The 17373-nt window shown below is 40.1% G+C and overlaps 1 protein-coding gene across 1 annotated transcript; it reads left to right on the plus strand.

Annotated features, from left to right (window-relative positions):
* Nucleotides 1–4073: 4073 nt before the first annotated feature.
* On the plus strand, nucleotides 4074–16600 carry LOC120035106 (guanylate cyclase soluble subunit alpha-1-like). Its single transcript, XM_038981890.1, has 8 exons — nucleotides 4074–4473; nucleotides 4716–4777; nucleotides 5163–5257; nucleotides 5500–6290; nucleotides 8772–9257; nucleotides 11442–11585; nucleotides 14098–14252; nucleotides 15448–16600. The coding sequence occupies exons 1-8, from the start codon at nucleotides 4231–4233 to the stop codon at nucleotides 15641–15643; spliced, it is 2172 nt and encodes a 723-aa protein (XP_038837818.1). The 5' UTR covers nucleotides 4074–4230; the 3' UTR covers nucleotides 15644–16600.
* The last annotated feature ends 773 nt before the right edge of the window (nucleotides 16601–17373 follow it).

Genomic DNA, 17373 nt, shown 5'->3' on the forward strand with positions numbered 1-17373 from the left:
AAAGATGTGCCACACAAACTTTGAGATTAAAAAAGGAAGTAAAACATTTTAGAATATCACAACTTTTCACAGCTGGCTTTATGTAAACACAAGTGTGTGAGTCAAGTAGCTGCTGTTTGGCTTTATTTGGACTATTGTACACTGCGGCTATGTTTGTTCATCCTCTTGACCATGTGCTAGCGTGGTAGGCTAGTTGACACATTGTTTGTTTTTGAGTGAGGGATGATTTTGACTCTAGTAGAGAAAGATATTTATGGGATCCCACAACATTCCACTGGTCAGTGTCCATTTTAGGAGGATATGTTGTAAATACAGACTTAAGTTATGAAATACATGGAAAAGGTCGTTCGACAGTAAAGCAGTGATATAGGTTGACATTTTAAAATGTGAGAACTAATTTATGATTATTATTAGGTGGAGGCTGCGATTCCGAACATAACCCCTCTTTTGCTCTTGTCCCGCCCCCATGAAAGCCTTTTCCCCAAAGCAAAAAATCTGTATCACATTCTGGGCATGCATTTCTTTACGCCTCGATCACACCAACAGCGTCATTGCATTTTAGTACACCATAAGTACATTCATTTCCAATGGAACGCTGCGTTTGCCTTGCAGCATTGCGTTGCAGAGGCAGTTGCAGTGCGTTCTGTGTGGTGCATACCTTGTATTTGTTGAACGTATGCGCAGACGGCTTGACAGAAATGGTGGCAGAATGTGATGTTGAACTTTTGTTGCACACATATCCAGATCAGGATGTATACCATTCTGTGCAATGACGCTGTTGGTGTGATCGAGGCGTTACCTCTACTTTACTCACATATTATTATGGACACCTTCCCTTCACATTCTTCAGTCTGTAAAGTAGGGAATCCCATACATGTGCACAAGCTACAGATTTTTAGCTATTAGAGAAGAGGCTTCCAGAGAATTCAGAACCGCAGCCCCTTCGTTATTATCATTCAACCTTTATTTGACCAGTTTAGACTCTCAAATCTTACACAAAATAAGCATAACGTTAAGATGATACGTATTTAGTTTGACATCAGTAATCTTAAAAGTATGGGCTTGTGACAGCATTGGTAAGGTAACCGTGTTATACAGTATATCTGCCAAAAGTAAAATTGCGATTCAATTATTGAAGTTAAACTCTATTTTCGGGACCCCACAGCCACTCATGTCTGCTGGAGTGTTTTGAGTCTGGTAAGGGTTGAAACAGAAGGACATATAGCCTACATAGCTAGGCATCATCTTAACTCTGTGTAAACACACTGGACTGTGGTGTGGGCTACATTACATTTCTGATTCCTTAGCAACCTTCACATGCAGCACTATGGTATAAAAAGTATATTGACCAGTCCAGTTGGAAATAGGGCCAAGCATGTGCAAGACGTATCAGTATTGGCTCTGTTCCAATAGCATAAGTGAATGAATCAATGTATTGGCCATGAAGTCCCATTCACTGGAAACAGATAGAGCCTAGTCCTGGATTAAAAAGCACTTTCAATGGAGAACATACTTCTTAGTCCAAGAGTAATCTGGTTCAGAAAATCAGCCTATAGTGTGTGGGAGTTTGTTGGCTATAGCTGTGGGATACTTAAACAGATTTTGGGCATGGAAGTGGACATGCAAGAAGGGCATATGATGAGGGGGCAGGCTTGGCTAGGGAGTCGAGGTGTGTGCGCGTGTGTGTGCGAGTGCGCTTGTGACTTGGCAGTCTTGGCAGTGGAGATAAGAAGTGTGATTAGGACGGGGAGATGGTCGGAGATGTTACTGCGCTGCCAATACAAGTTGGCGTCATACACATGCAGAACGCTAATGGTGATGCTCACAGTAACACTTCATTATAGCCTACATAGCTAGGCATTAACCCAGGGGAGATACATTATTATTTATGTAATTATGTAAATACATTTGAACATGTAATATGTGGCTCAGTTGGCAAAGCATGACGCTTGCAGTGTCAGGATTGTGGGTTCGAATCCTGCTGGGGCCACTTGTATGAAAAAGTATGCACACACTACTGTAAATTGCACAAGATTAAAGCATCCACCCTAATTTGTCTCCAGGTGTGTCTTGTTTTGAGGGTTGGGATGCAACTGGAAACAATAATTAGTGCATCATGTCCTATGTCAAAGTACTGTTAGTGCAGACAGGTACAGCGCATTCGGAACGTATTCAGACCCCTTTTTCCACATGTTGTTACATTACAGCCTTAATCTAAAATGGATTAAATACAATGTTTTCCTCATCAATCTACACACAATAGCCCGTAATGACAAAGTGAAAACAGGTTTTTAGAAATTTTAGCAAATGTATTAAAAAAGTAAAACAGAAATAACTTATTTACATAAGTATTCAGACCTTTCGCTATGACACTCGAAATTGAGCTCAGGTGCATTCTGTTTCCATTAATCATCCTTGACATGTTTCTACAACTTGATTGGAGTCCACCTATGGTAAATTCAATTGATTGGACATGATTTGGAAAGGCACACACCTGTCTATATAAGGACTCATAGTTGACAGTGCATGTCAAACCATGAGGTTGAAGGAATTGTTCGTAGAGCTCCGAGACAGGATTGTGTCGAGGCACAGATCTGGGGAAGGGTACCAAAAATGTCTGCAGCTTTGAAGGTCCCCAAGAACACAGCGGCCTCCATCATTCTTAAATGGAAGAAGTTTGGAACCACCGAGAATCTTCCTACACTCTAAAAATAAAAGGTTCCTGGAGTATCCTTTAGGAGTTCTTCAAAATGAAACTGGGGGAACCTCTATAAGTTCTTCGAAGAACCCTATACAATGGTTCTTCAAAGGACCCCTTTCAATGGATCCTCGAATAACCTTTTGAAGAACCTTTTTGGGTACATTTTTTAACTTCCCCTTCCCCTATTTTTTATAATAATACGCATAATAATAACAACAATAACACAATATTTCAGTTGTCAGTGTTTATTATGATTTTAGTGGCAAAGCAGAATTTAAAATTCCCCAAAAACCCAAATTACAAAAATTTCTAAATCCAATGGGTATATCCTCTAGCATGTTGATTTTTTTAACCTTTTTTATCAACGCACACATTTTTTGCAAATGTATGCCTTTATTACTATGTGATTTATATTGCCTGAATACTCAACGATGATTAACACCACAGTTATGTGTGCTTCTGTCAGGGTTGTGGTCAAATGCATGTCATTTAAAGTCAATTGAGCATTTGAACAAAAATTCAATTCAATTTGAAAATGTTCCTAATTGCAAAAGCATGTAACAGAATTTGGGTATTCCAGAACTGTAATTTGCATGTAAATAAACATAATCCTGTTTTATGTTTTTAACACTGCAGATAGAATGCTCTGTGTGCCAGAGATGGTACCATTCAGCTTGTCTGGGGATGACAAAGAAGGACTTCAACAAAGGCAAAATAGAAAATGATTGGAAGGGGCCTCTTTGCTGTCAAATTAGAGACATTTAAATAAATTACTGGTGTACCAACTACTTTAAATGTGTAACTGCTGCACTACAAATGCGAACATTGATTTGGTATACAATTTAAGATTGTAAACCTTGTACAACTTTATGTAAACATAGTCTAACTTCAGATAGAACAAATTGCACTTGAAATTAACATTTCTTTAAAGTTATTGCAAATAAATGCATATTTTCACTTTTTTCTCAGACAGTCACTGAATTAGATTTCTTAATCTTTAAATGCAATATTTTAGATTTTATGTATTTCTATCAAATCAAAACTGGAATTTCTATTCAAAGCAAAGGTTGTAAAAGTATACTAGACATTTATAGAATAAATCATATCTAGTTTGATGTTTATGTGACAAACGGTGAATTAGTTATTGATTTATACCGGAGTAGCCTACAAGGCATTTCATACTGATATATTTTTTAAGGGCTCAACCTACTCGCGCATCGATTGGCCAGGTGGACTCTTCTGTCGGTTTTCATTGGCTTGTGGTAATAGTATTTCACTCATGTTTTGCCATGTAATTTCCTATGAATATTGTGTGTGGTTGCTGGCATAGGTGCGGATCATTTATAACATACGAAGGGGAGAAAGGCAGTTGTCCACAAGAGAGGATGCGCATAAAATAATCATTTTTTTCTCCTCGCTCCCTTGCGAATGCGATGATGTGGGAATGGAATTTCTAACTGAGACAGGAGTTGCGTGTCCAAAATGTAGACATTTGCATGTAACCAAGAGATGAGGATAAACCACTAAGAATGTTTTGCACAAAATTGAAAGACCTGAAAATCTCTGGAGAATGCCCATTCGCCGGTATTGGTCGTGTGGACGAACCCGGAGACTTTGAGGAACGTACAAGTGACTATCCTGGGGATGTACTGGCAATTTCCAAGGATGTGTATGGACATGTATCGGAGGTGCTACCTCAAAGGAAGACAAGCAAGACTAGAGTCAATCTTCATTCTTTGGGGGAGAGCATCCGCAAATTAGCATGTCCCGAGGTAAATTGAGATTGTGCTACAATAAAGCAATTTCTAAAAAAAAAATCATCAGAATTGACTCGTGCAGTTTACACCGTGGAACAAGTACAGTAACCTATCGGAACTTTAAAAAAATATGTTTTGGCGGTATAATCTCGAACCAAATGATTTGTTTGCTGTTGTGTTAATGTGATTGCAATGAACCAAACTATACGATTTCTTATACAAATATATTGTCAATAAACATCTGAACTTGTTTACAGTTTCAAAGACTGCATACTGCCTTTCTGCAAATGATGAAACAGCATACGTTAGACAAGAAATGGTAAGAAATAAAACCAATAAATGCTGGCGAAATTAATGATTTAAACAATGCTGCCCTGATATTTAATTATTGTCAAAGGTCATGATTATAAGAAATGACAATGTTCAGTTATGTTCAATTGAATGCGGTCAGCTATTATTCTTATTGAATACCTATTGACTGCGTGCCATGCATGGTTGCCCCATGCATCACGACCTGTATATGGTCAATCAGCAAGATGGCTTTGAAGAGAATACAAGGAATAGGAAAAATAGTCAAACCTTTGGTTAGAAACAGTTTTTCATTACATGGATGGGATTTCATGGAATAGGATATCTAGACCCATTCATTCATGTGGTGAGTGTAGTGCTTACTAATATAATACTGATGTCATTTCTGTCCACAGCCCTTCCGTGTGTTATGCAGACATCTGTCAAGATAGGACCTTTGATCGACCAGAGCATTTACTGGAGATCATGAAGAATTATTCTCTCAAAACAGGTATTGTGAAGCTGATCAAATTCAAACAACACTGAACATGAGTTGCTTTTATTCCGTTGTGGGTGTTTTTAACATCTGTTATATTCATGCCTCTGTGAAACAAAAGACACATTTGTACCTTGTGTGGACAATAAAAATATTCTATTCTATTGTTTTCTATTCTAATCTACAGTATTGTATTTTATTTTTTATTTACATCGTGTTATTCTATTATATTACATTTGCTCTCCTTTTACGATCAGGTATTCACATGGACGCTTTGAAAGTCTCCCTTGGCGAGGAGCTGTTCCAAACGTGCTTCGACGAGGATGGCCATATTCTGCGGGTGGTGGGGGGAGCCCTCAGCGACTTCCTGAACAGCTTCAATGTCCTGTTGAAACAGGGCAGCGTCCCAAACCCGCCAGAACCAGCCGCTCTGCAAGCCAACCCAGACAGAATAACAGATCATGTAAACAACGAAGCAGCGTCGGTGCTGTGCCTGGACAAGGATCTGGGTCTGCACACAGTCTACTACTTCAACCCCGGGCAGACCACGGAGTTCTTCTTCCCTGGGGTCATCAAGGCGGCCGCCCGCCTGCTCTACGACACCACCGTGGAGGTGTTGAGGGTCATGGAGATGGAGATGGACCTTCAAGGAGGCACCAAGGAGAGCGTAGGCCCCTTGCAGTTCCAAGCTGGGCCCCGGCAGCCCAGCCTGCTCTACTCGGTGGTGGTGAAGGATGCCAAGAGCCTGAGCCCCAGTCCCATGAGGGCCACGTCGGTTGGGACCATGCCCACCTCGCTCTTCTCCTCCACCTTCCCCTTCCACCTCTTTCTGGATCAGGACCTGGGCCTTTTGCAAATCGGGGACGGCCTCCGGAAGAGGCTTAGCCGGAAGGATGGCCTGAGGCGGCCCGCTGCCTTCCAGGAGCACTTTGCCATCGTCACGCCCCAGATCAGGTGCACCTTCCAAGGCATCTTGACTATGCTGAACACACAGTTCATAATTCGGATAAAGCACCAAGGGGGCTCCATGGCCGATGACACGGGGAGGGTATGACCCTATTTTGACTGGATATCAGACCTGGGTTCAAATAGTATTGAGTGATGCTTCATTGAGCTCGCCTGGTTCAATGGAACCAAGTGCAAATCCACCTATTCGGCAGTCCAGGCAGGCTCAAGCTAACCTAACATAGCAGCCATAGAAAGACGCCTGAGTGGAGGTCCCACTCAGGGGAAAATACTGTATCCCTTGAAGCATCCACTTTCTGTTGACTCCGCAGGGAGTGGGCTCAAGCAAACATTCAAAGTCTTTGATTTGCAAAACCATTTGAACTCAGGTCTGCTGGATATGACCCCTTGGAGTTGAGATGAATGCCTAACAAGGTATTGAAGGTTGTCTAAATGCAGGTTTGATGTTAAAAATAGCCCGTCAGAAAGGCAAAATGCCACGTTGTTAATTAGTATGTGCTAATTAGCGGAATGCTCCCCCTGAGGTAGAGAACAATATAATTGGACAGCCGGGTCTCATAGACTAGACGTAACATAGTAAATCTAAATTCGGGACACTCAAATTAATATGATATGGTACTTTGGTATGGTTACATAAGACGGATGGTTACTTAAGGCAAAAACAAAAGTAGGGACGTTGGTCAGGGTGGATAGGTAGGCATATAACACGAACATCTAGCAACCCAAAGGTTGCGAGTTCAAATCTCATCACAGACAACATTGGCTAATTAGCAACTTTTCAACTAGGTACTAATTTTAGCTACTTTGCAACTACTTAGAATGTTAGCTAACACATCCCCTAACCCTAACCTTAACCCTTTTATCTAACCATTTCTCTAACCATAATTATTTTAGCTAACCCTAACCTTAACCCATTAACCTAACTCCTAAACTTAACTCTAACCTTAACCCCTAACCCCTAGCCAAGTTAATGTTAGCCAGCTAGCAAATGTTAGCCACCTAGCTAGAATTCGTAACATGTCATACGTTTTGCAAATTCGTAACAAAAAGGACATTTGCAAATTCGTAACATATAATATGAATTGTAATTCATAATATATCATACAAAATAGGTGATGGACATCCACAAATGAATATATACCATACAAAACATAACATATTAAATGTGTCTTGGATTTACGTTCAGAATAATATGAAATGCTCTGAGACCAGGTTGAATTGGAGGCACTATGTCAAATTAGTTCACCCATCAAAGGCTCTCACGAGGATGCTGATATAAATGTGTAACAACCTCTATTTATGGTCAACTATTGAGAGCAGTAAAAAGAAAGTCAGGTCAGGTCAAAACATGTACAAAATTAACTATTCACGGGGTGAGAATCTCTAAAAGCTTCATAGTTATTTTAACACTTTATTTCTCCCAGTGAGTCAGACCATTCGTAGAACTACAAAGAAAGTCTGTCAATAGAAATCAATTAATTAGGTGTGACCATTTGACACGTCCTTTGCATAGAGTTGATCAGGCTGTTGATTTGGGGATTTTGATGTGCTGCTAGAGATTATTATTGTTTTGCTGGAAGATCCACTTGATCTTGTATTCTTAACAGAGGCAGAGGCAACCAGGTTTTTGACTAAAATGTCCTGGTACTTGGTAGTTCATGATGCCATTGACTTTGACAATGGCCCCAGGACTAGTGTAAGCAAAATATCCCCATAACATCAAAGATCCACCACCATATTTTACAGTAGGTATGAGGTTATTTTCTATAAATGCATCCTTCTTTTGATGCTAAACCCACCACTGGTGTGAGTGGCAAAATAGCTCTATTTTCATGTCATCTGACCATAGCACTGGTTCCAATTCAAGTGCCAATACTGGTAAGCAAAGCTATTTTTCTTCCACTGGTCCTTGGGCCCTTGTTAACTTTACCAAGTATCAGGACATTTTAACCAAAAACCTGGTTGCATCTGCCAGGAGGCTGAAACTTGGCCGCAAGTGGATCTTCCAGCAGGAAAATAACCACTTAGCACACATCAAAATCCACAAAGAAATGGTTAACTGACCACAAAATCAACATTTTGCAATGGCCATCTCAGTCTCCATACTTGAACCCCATTGAAAACCTGTGGTTTGATTTGAAGAGAGCATTGAATTGAATATATCAGTCTATATGGGCAGATGAAGGATATCAAGAACCTGGAAAGATTCTGTATATAGGAATGGTCTAAGATCCCTCCCAATGTGTTCTCCAATCTCATAAAACATTTTAGAAAAAAGCTCCGTGCCGTTATCCTCGCAAGGGGAGGGTGGTGTAGTTTTGAAAACAAGGGCTGCCAATATATATTTTTTTTAATGACTTGTTAAACAGAATCTCTTTCTCTGAACAATTGTATTTGAGAATACAATGTAGCTCACTATTTGTATTATTTATTTTATACAGTCTTTTTTTGCTAGTCTTTATCAAGTGTGCCAATAATTTTGGACATGACTGTGTATGTACCATTTAGCATGGAGTACCCGGACAAAGCCATTTATCTCATGTCTTGTTTCCCTCTCTTCTAGCTCATGGACCTGAAAGGCCAGATGATCTGCATTTCAGAGTCCAATGCCATCCTCTTCCTGGGCTCGCCGTGCGTAGACAAGCTGGAGGAGCTGACTGGCCGTGGCCTCTACCTGTCTGACATCCCCATCCACAACGCCCTGCGCGACGTGGTCCTGGTGGGCGAGCAGGCCAAGGCCCAGGATGGCTTGAAGAAGCGCCTAGGCAAGGCCAAGGCGGCCCTGGAGCACGCTCACCTCGCCCTGGAGGAAGAGAAGAAGAGGACGGTGGATCTGCTTTTCACCATTTTCCCGGGGACGGTGGCCCAGGAACTTTGGCAAGGCCACACGGTGGATGCCAGGGAGTTTGAGCATGTCACCATGCTGTTCTCGGACATCGTGGGCTTCACGGCCGTGTGCTCACGCTGCACGCCTATGCAGGTGGTCACCATGCTCAATGAGCTGTACACACGCTTTGACCACCACTGCGGGGAGCTGGATGTATACAAGGTGTGTGTTACAGCAAGGCCCAGGGAAACTCAGGGCACTTCAATCAAAACCGGATTTACCGGATACAACTAAACATTGTGGTTATGCTTTACAAAGTGCCTGGTAATTACTTGGAATGATAAAGGTGAAATTAAATTCCTAATAATAACCACATAATAGATTTGTTTATGGGGATAGATTGAATTAATTGAAACACTACGCACCACGCACCATTTGGTACAATGTAGTTATCAATTGTGTGGAATTCCTTCCAATTAAGTACCAGAAAGTACCAGGTTATGATATAATTACTCAGTAAAACAGCAGTTAAACAGCAGTTTAAATGGAACAGCAAAAATTGCCTTACAGTGTAAGAAAGCAAGATTAGGTTTTTTATACAGCGAAAATTTACATTATTGAGAACTCCAATGGACTCCAAATGTGCCCAAAATGTTGCTTTAGTCTTATTCCACAACCCCTGTTACCGGTTTTTGGATTGAACGAATAAGGCCCTCTATATAATCTTATGTTAATATCAACAGTTTATTTTTAGAACAACAATTTATGTTGTTGATGATCCCATCATGAATACAGCTTCATTTGAATTGAATTAGCCATGGAGGTGTTAAGGTAAGATATGCTTCATGTTGCTCTTCGATAGCGTTTCATAAGAATGTGTTTACTGACATGAATCATTTGAGAGTGGAGGCTTGTCTACCTCATGCTTTTGCATAATTTAGCAATAATTCATCAATGTTTTAATATAGACAATACTTAACAGTTATGTCTTGACCAAAGCAATTTAGAGAGAATAATAGTTGTGTATTCTTAACAGTCATCAATAATTTAAAGGTCTACTCCAAAATAAGAGTGTGCCGTATAAAAGAGATGCACAGGCCCCAAAAAGGGGAAAGATCATGGTTGTTTTTGACCTTGTCAGAATGAGACTTATGTGATTTAGGCACAAAAGTACTTGAAGTTCATGGTAGAAAAGTTATTTTCGTTGCGTTCTCTCATAGATTCCACAAGTATTGGACAAAAATGACACAATTCCACCATTTTATTTGGGTTTATTATTTCTTAAAGAACAGACTGTACTTGTCTCATGGCCAAACTTGCTTGCTCTCAGCCAACTGTCTTGTAATCTGCGGGGAGTTTGGTTAATGTAATCAGTGTGTCACTGAAGTATAACAGAGGAGAGCAGCATGTCTGACAGATCTTTCGTAAAGTACTGGGAAGTCAGAGGTTCCTTTAGGACCTCTTGTTTCCATTCCCAATCCAAAAATAGATTTTGTCTGCTTTCCAAATGGCACTCTATTCCCTTTATATTGCACTACAATTCACTGTATAGAATGCCATTTGGGACATTGACTTTCACCTCACGTTGTTCACCACAACCACCACCACACAACTGTCGAGTGCTCTCCTGCTCCGGAGTAAAACATAAACACCTCCCAGAAGAACTATTTTGATGCTAATTCACACTGATTAAATTGGCCCTGTTGATTGTTTTAATGTGTTTGTGTTCGAATGTGTCAACATCTCTACCCGTATGGGAAGACTGTGTGACAAATTAAAATAGGTACAGTAGTTTTTGCTCAATTTATTTGAGGGCTAAAAAAACAATCCTTCAACATTGTCACGGCCGTCGTTAAAGGAAGACCAAGGTGCAGCGTGGTGAGCGTACATTTTCCTTTTTATTTCAAAATGTTGCCTACAAAACAACAAATGAAAAACAACCGTGAAGCTTCGTGCCACAAACAAAGTTAACTACCCACACTGAAAGGAGGGAAAAGGGCTACCTAAGTATGGTTCCCAATCAGAGACAACGATAGGCAGCTGTCCCTGATTGAGAACCATACCCGGCCAAAACATAGAAACACAAAATCATAGAAAACAAAACATAGAATGTCCACCCCCAAATCACACACTGACCTAACCTAATAGAGACATAAAAAGGATCTCTAAGGTCAGGGCGTGACAAACATAAAGTACTATGCATACACCATTAAAACTATTATTCTCTCTCTATACAATCAATGTATAAATTAAGAACAGAGGGTCTGTAGACCATGGGGGCACGTCTTAAATAAAACAAGTTTAATAGTATTATACAAGATATTATACAAGTCTTGTGATGAAGTTAACTGTATGTCATGTAGTTTGCCTATGGGATATTAAACTATTCTATTCTACTGTATCTAGGTGGAGACTATCGGTGATGCGTACTGTGTGGCTGGTGGCTTGCACAAGGAGAGCGAGACTCACGCAGTGCAGATTGCCCTCATGGCGCTGAAGATGATGGAGCTGTCCGATGAGGTCAGGACGCCCACTGGCGAGCCAATCAAGGTGAGTGTTACGGCTTACCTTCTTCACAGTGTAAAACCATCAGTTCCCCTTTCAGAACGGCACTGAGTAGCACAGGAAGTTGCCTGGACAATAGAGTTTTGTACACAAAACTGATTTTCAGGCTTTTCTACTGTTATGCCATTTGCTCAAAATGTAGACAAAGTTGTTCCCTGGTAGCTGTTTTTTATTTATATCAATAATGACAATATTGTTCATCTGAAAGAGAGCGACTCTCCATTTGGGCTGATCTATGACACGCTAGCACCTGCCACGTTAAGAGGGGAATGAGGCAACCTCAGAGTAATTCACACACACAGACAGAGATGTACATGGGGCTGAAGAATGGCAATGGTTCTGAAACAGGAGAAATAGAGGTAATGGATACACTGTACACAATACAATAAGGGTTCCCAACATTTTTCCCTAGGGCCCCCCTTTTCACATTTGATTAGTTATTGTTTATTGAGATAGCCTATTAAATATTAAATACACCACCAGCTTTTATAATTGATTTTATTATTTTGTTTAACTTGACAGACCTAGAACAATGTTGTTGTTTTGAGATTACTTCCCAAGCAAAGACCAATTTCTTTGACTCCTCAACTTTAGAAGGTTGTAGCTCAGCTTCTGAATATCAGAGACAAACAAAAGATATTCCCATTGGCATCAGAGTTTTACAGCTTGTTTCTTGCCTAAAACATCACATATTTCTGCATAATTTTAGATCGTTATAAACAATCGCGAATTGTAAATTATTAGCTATTATTATCATTAATTGTATAAATGTTTTACCACCCACCAAATTGTGTGTCCCCCCCAGGTTGGGAACCCCTGCAATAAGTGATAGCACAAGTAGAGTAACATGGTTATTAACAAGGGAGGGACTATATGAATATATATGCTACCTGCACATATTACAATACAGCTATACACAAAGGCAGCATATAACAACTATAAGAACAACAAGCAGGAATTCTATACATGTCACAGTATATGCATGTCACGCTCACTTTGGCCATGCACACCAACCCACAAGTCCAGAGATACAGTAGGAATGAGTCCAGTTGTTGATGGGCAGAGACAGAGATGTTGCGGGAGACTGTGTATTGTGTCACCTGCAGAGTCAAGAGGATGGGCAGATGTCAGGCCGGCTAGTAACCTCCCTAGCAAACTGACAGTGGCTCATCAACATCTCAAATTTGGAGGTTACAATGAGAAAGCTGCAGCTGTTCCTGTCTTTCAGTATTTTGATATATTATTTGACATTTGACATTATATTGAAAACTTAGAGGTCGTTGACCCCATCTTATGAATACCTAGAACACAGATTATGTACCCAAAGAGTCAGTGATCCATGATTTTGGATTCGTTCACTTTGCTATAGTTAATCATTAGCGTCATTGAACACAAAACAAGGGGTATACTACAAAGCAGGATCAAGGAGTTAGCCAGCTTTTTAGGAAGATAAGCTTGAAATGTGCATTGTCTTATATACTAAACAACCAAAAACACATCTAAGTTCAGCTTTCCTAATGAACTAGAAAATCAATAGTTATTGCTGGTTGTTTATCCAAAGTAGCTGGCTAACTCATAGATCCTGCTTTGTATACCCCTCTGGTTAGCATGCTCCAAAAAGCAGGCCTAAGTCACATTCAAGTAACTTCTAAAACACAACTTTGTGCCCTGGGTGGCCAAGTGGTCTAAGCCGCTGCCTCTAGAACACACATACAGAACACACACATATATATAACGCTGCAAGCATGGGTTCGAATCCAACACTCTCTGCTGTCTGTCATGGGACTGCCCTACTCCTTCGGGGAGGACGTTAAACAGATACCTTGACTCTACGGTCATTACAATTTCATGGCACTTATCATAAGAGTGGGGGTGTCCTGACCCCATTTCCATCATGGCCACCTAATCATCCCTGTCATTCCTAATTGGCATATGTCACTCCTCACCTCTACACCATGCATTCTGATGTGTGCTGAGCCTTCCGGCACAAATGGTTGCCTTGCATGACCAAAGTGGGTGCCACACATTGATGGTGAGTTTCCTCCCTACTATGAAAGCGCTTTGAGCATCTGGAAAATTGCTATATATATTCAATCAATAAATCGAAATAATTATTTGGCAAAATAATCCATTCAGAAGTAGGACATGTGGATAAGGTTATTTCACATAAAGCATCACAGCCGATAGCAAGGGAAATGTTCTTGAATTAATATCACAAATTACATTTAAATTATATTTACTAGTCAAAATGTGATTTCCCCAAAGGATAGGAGTTGCAATGACTTGATTGTTCTTCAAAGAGTGTCTTGGAAATCTTAAAGCCACAATCACAATTTGTTGTTCCTTTACTTTTCGAATATACAAACATTTATATTGGATTTTATTTGATTTCACCTTATAGCTGTCACTTCAAAGGAAAACGTAATATAATCAATGAAGCTTTGATTTAATGTTGTAGTTTTTCCCCTCAGCACAAATTCTATATTTTTATTTACAGATGCGAATTGGCCTGCACACTGGCTCAGTTCTGGCCGGTGTTGTTGGCGTGATGATGCCGCGCTACTGTCTGTTTGGCAACAACGTCACATTGGCAAATAAGTTTGAGTCCTGTAGCGTACCTAGAAGAATCAACGTTAGCCCCACAACCCACAGGTGACTTTAAAACTTCTGCAATTCCAAACTATTTTATAGTCAATTTCACTGCCTGATCTCCCTAAGCTCAGCCATTAGCTGATATTTAAAAAAAGTCTTGTGTTTACACTTTGCATTGATGATCACATGTATCATTATGATGTGGTTATAATGCATCGTTGGACTTGTCATTAGCATGTATGTATTTATAATGTCTTATTTTAATGGCTCATTCATTTTGGATCACACTGTATATCACAAAAGTCACACAGTAAATGATGTTTTGTGTGGTGCTCTTCAAATGACAAACTACCTGACTCACTGTGATAATAAAAGATGCACTGGCATTCATCAGAAGATAGACCATTAAACCCTATGTTGTCTACAGGTCTTGCCTGAATCTGTACTATTTACTCTTCGTTCTTACGCTCCGTCCACTGTTGGTCATAGAATTTGAACCCTAATTTGGCTGCCCAACATTTGTCCTAGTCAATAAAGCCAAGGTCTTTAATACAAACATTCTTGGATGTTCAGTGTGGTCTCTTTAGGGACACAGTTGAAAACAGTTTCACAAAACACTTGATTGGCCAGAGAGTTCACCCACCTGCTTTCCCAAGTCTGAATCTGTCCCTGATTGAAAGGAAAGAATGAAAACCAGAAAGCGTATGGTTGTTCTCTCGGACTGTAATAAAATAGCCCTGGCATTGGGGCCTCTAAAAAGTGTGTCCAAACATTACCTGGGTATTTGGTAGCACTTTCCATAAAGTCCTTCTTGCACCTGTGTAATAACACTGTAATTAACAACATTGTTACATAATAACTGCGGTGCTCTTTATTATTATAATGCAGTTACTAAAGTAAGATGTAACAAGATGTTATACATTGTTGTTACTAGTGTAATTACACTAATTTTATATGTTACTGTATATTTTTTGTAAGAAAGGCAAAACAACATTGTTTGTGTGTTTCAAGAGAACGTGTTTAACTTCCTATCCAGTTGAGTTGCTTTTTGGTTCCAGACAGCAACTGTGTTATACAATACATTCATACACACGTTCTCACAGTACAAGATAAATAGCTTATGTGGTCTTGCACAGGAAACAGGATCCAATGTTGATTGAATAGAGAGCCCCGTAGCCCCCATTTCTATCCGCAGCACACACTAAAACGCTGTATTTACATTCATAATGGTTCATTTGTTCTTTTGGGTTTCCAGATTGCTGAAAGATTGTCCAGAGTTCGTCTTCATTCCCCGGACCAGACAGGATCTTCCGCCAAACTTCCCGCCGGATATTCCTGGTGTTTGTTACTTCTTGGAGACTTTTGATCAATGGTCGGGCAAAATCACAAGTGACTGTGAGACTGATGAACCATGCTACAGCAATACAAACTTCATGGTTGAGCAAACATAGATAGATGATGAGACACAGCCAAACCTGGGTTCAATTAATATTTGAAATCTTTGAGCGTTTGATTGAGCCTGCCTGGAGCGCCAAATTGGCAGAGTTTGCACTTTTAGCAATATTCCATTGGTTCCGTTGTGCCATGCAAGCTCAATCAAGCAGAGCTAAAGTATTTGAAAGAAAACTAATATTTGTACCCAGGTCTAAATACAGCTAGCACCCGTTGCTGTAGAGTTCTTTAGAGGATGTAGAAATGTTGATTATTCTCTTACAAAATCACTAGATGTACATTTTGTATGCTTTCACTGGTTTATTCACCTCACCAGATTCACATCATTTCTTAAACTGTAATTACACTACAACTGCCTATGTAACTACCATGTAAATACATACAGGTATTAATCACACATTGGGACTTAATGGGATAGTCACCCAAATTACAAAATGACATATTGGTTTCCTTACCCTGTAAGCAGTCTATGGACAAATTAAGAAAGCAATCTGTGCTTTAATTTGGATTAACTGTTCTCCAAATGCAAGTCAATATCCCTGCATTTTTCGCCTCTCATCTTGTCCTTAGACTGCATACAAGCTAAGTGCCAAGGAAACCAATATACCATTTTGGAATTTGGTTGAACTATCCCTTTAAAGAGAATTACACAATAACTAATGTCACGGCATGGCTAGTGTCACGACTTCTGCCGAAGTCAGCTCCTCTCCTTGTTCGGGCGACGTTCGGCGATCGACGTCACCGGCTTTCTAGCCATCGCCGCTCCATTTTTCGTATATCCATTTGTCTTGTCTTGTTTCCATACACACCTGGTTTTCATTTCCCCAATTAAGCTACTTGTATTTAACTCTCTGTTACCCATCATGTGTTGTGTGTAATTGTTTTCATGTTAGGTGGTGTTAGTTTACGCGCTCTACGTTTATGTTCCGTATTTTGAGCGCGTTTGTTTCATGTAGTGCTCTCGTTTTTTGGAACTATAATAAAGTGCGCCTGTTCATTCTAATCTGCTCTCTTGCACTTGACTTCGCCTCCAATACACCATCCTGACAGCTAGAACACAATGAATGTGCTTCCATTCCAATTCATATTTATTACTGTGATTATTTTTGTCTTGTCCAAGCGACAATAAATATTGTGATTAACAGTTTTGTTCTACTACTCCGATGTTTGGAATATATTTTCAGTTTTCCTGCGGGCATAGTCATAGTACAGGTAACTGCCAAAATAAAGGAAACACTAACATAAAATGCGTTAATAGGGCGTTGGGCCACCACGAGCCAGAATATCGTCAGTGCACCTTGGCATGGATTATATAAGTGTCTGGAAACTATCGGAGGGATGCAACACCATTCTTTCACGATAAATTTGATCATTTGATGTTTTGTTGATGGTGGTGGAAAACGTTGTCTCAGGCGCCGCTCCAGAATCTCCCTTAAGCGTTCAATTGGGTTGAGATCTGGTGACTGAGCATATGGTTTACATCGTTTTCATGCTCATCAAACCATTCAGTGACAAGTCCTAGCCTGTGAATGGAGGCATTGTCATCCTATGTGGCATAGCCATGGTAGCCAAAATAATGGCCTGCCCAGCATTTTTATACATGATCTTAAGCGTGATGGGATGTTAACGGCTTAATTAACTCAGGAACCACACTTGTGTGGAAGCAGCTGCTTTCAATATACTTTGTATCCCTCATTTACTCAAGTGTTTTCATTATTTTGGCAGTTAC

Source organism: Salvelinus namaycush, chromosome 42 (assembly GCF_016432855.1).
Source record: "Salvelinus namaycush isolate Seneca chromosome 42, SaNama_1.0, whole genome shotgun sequence".
NCBI classification, from domain to species: Eukaryota; Metazoa; Chordata; class Actinopteri; order Salmoniformes; family Salmonidae; genus Salvelinus; species Salvelinus namaycush.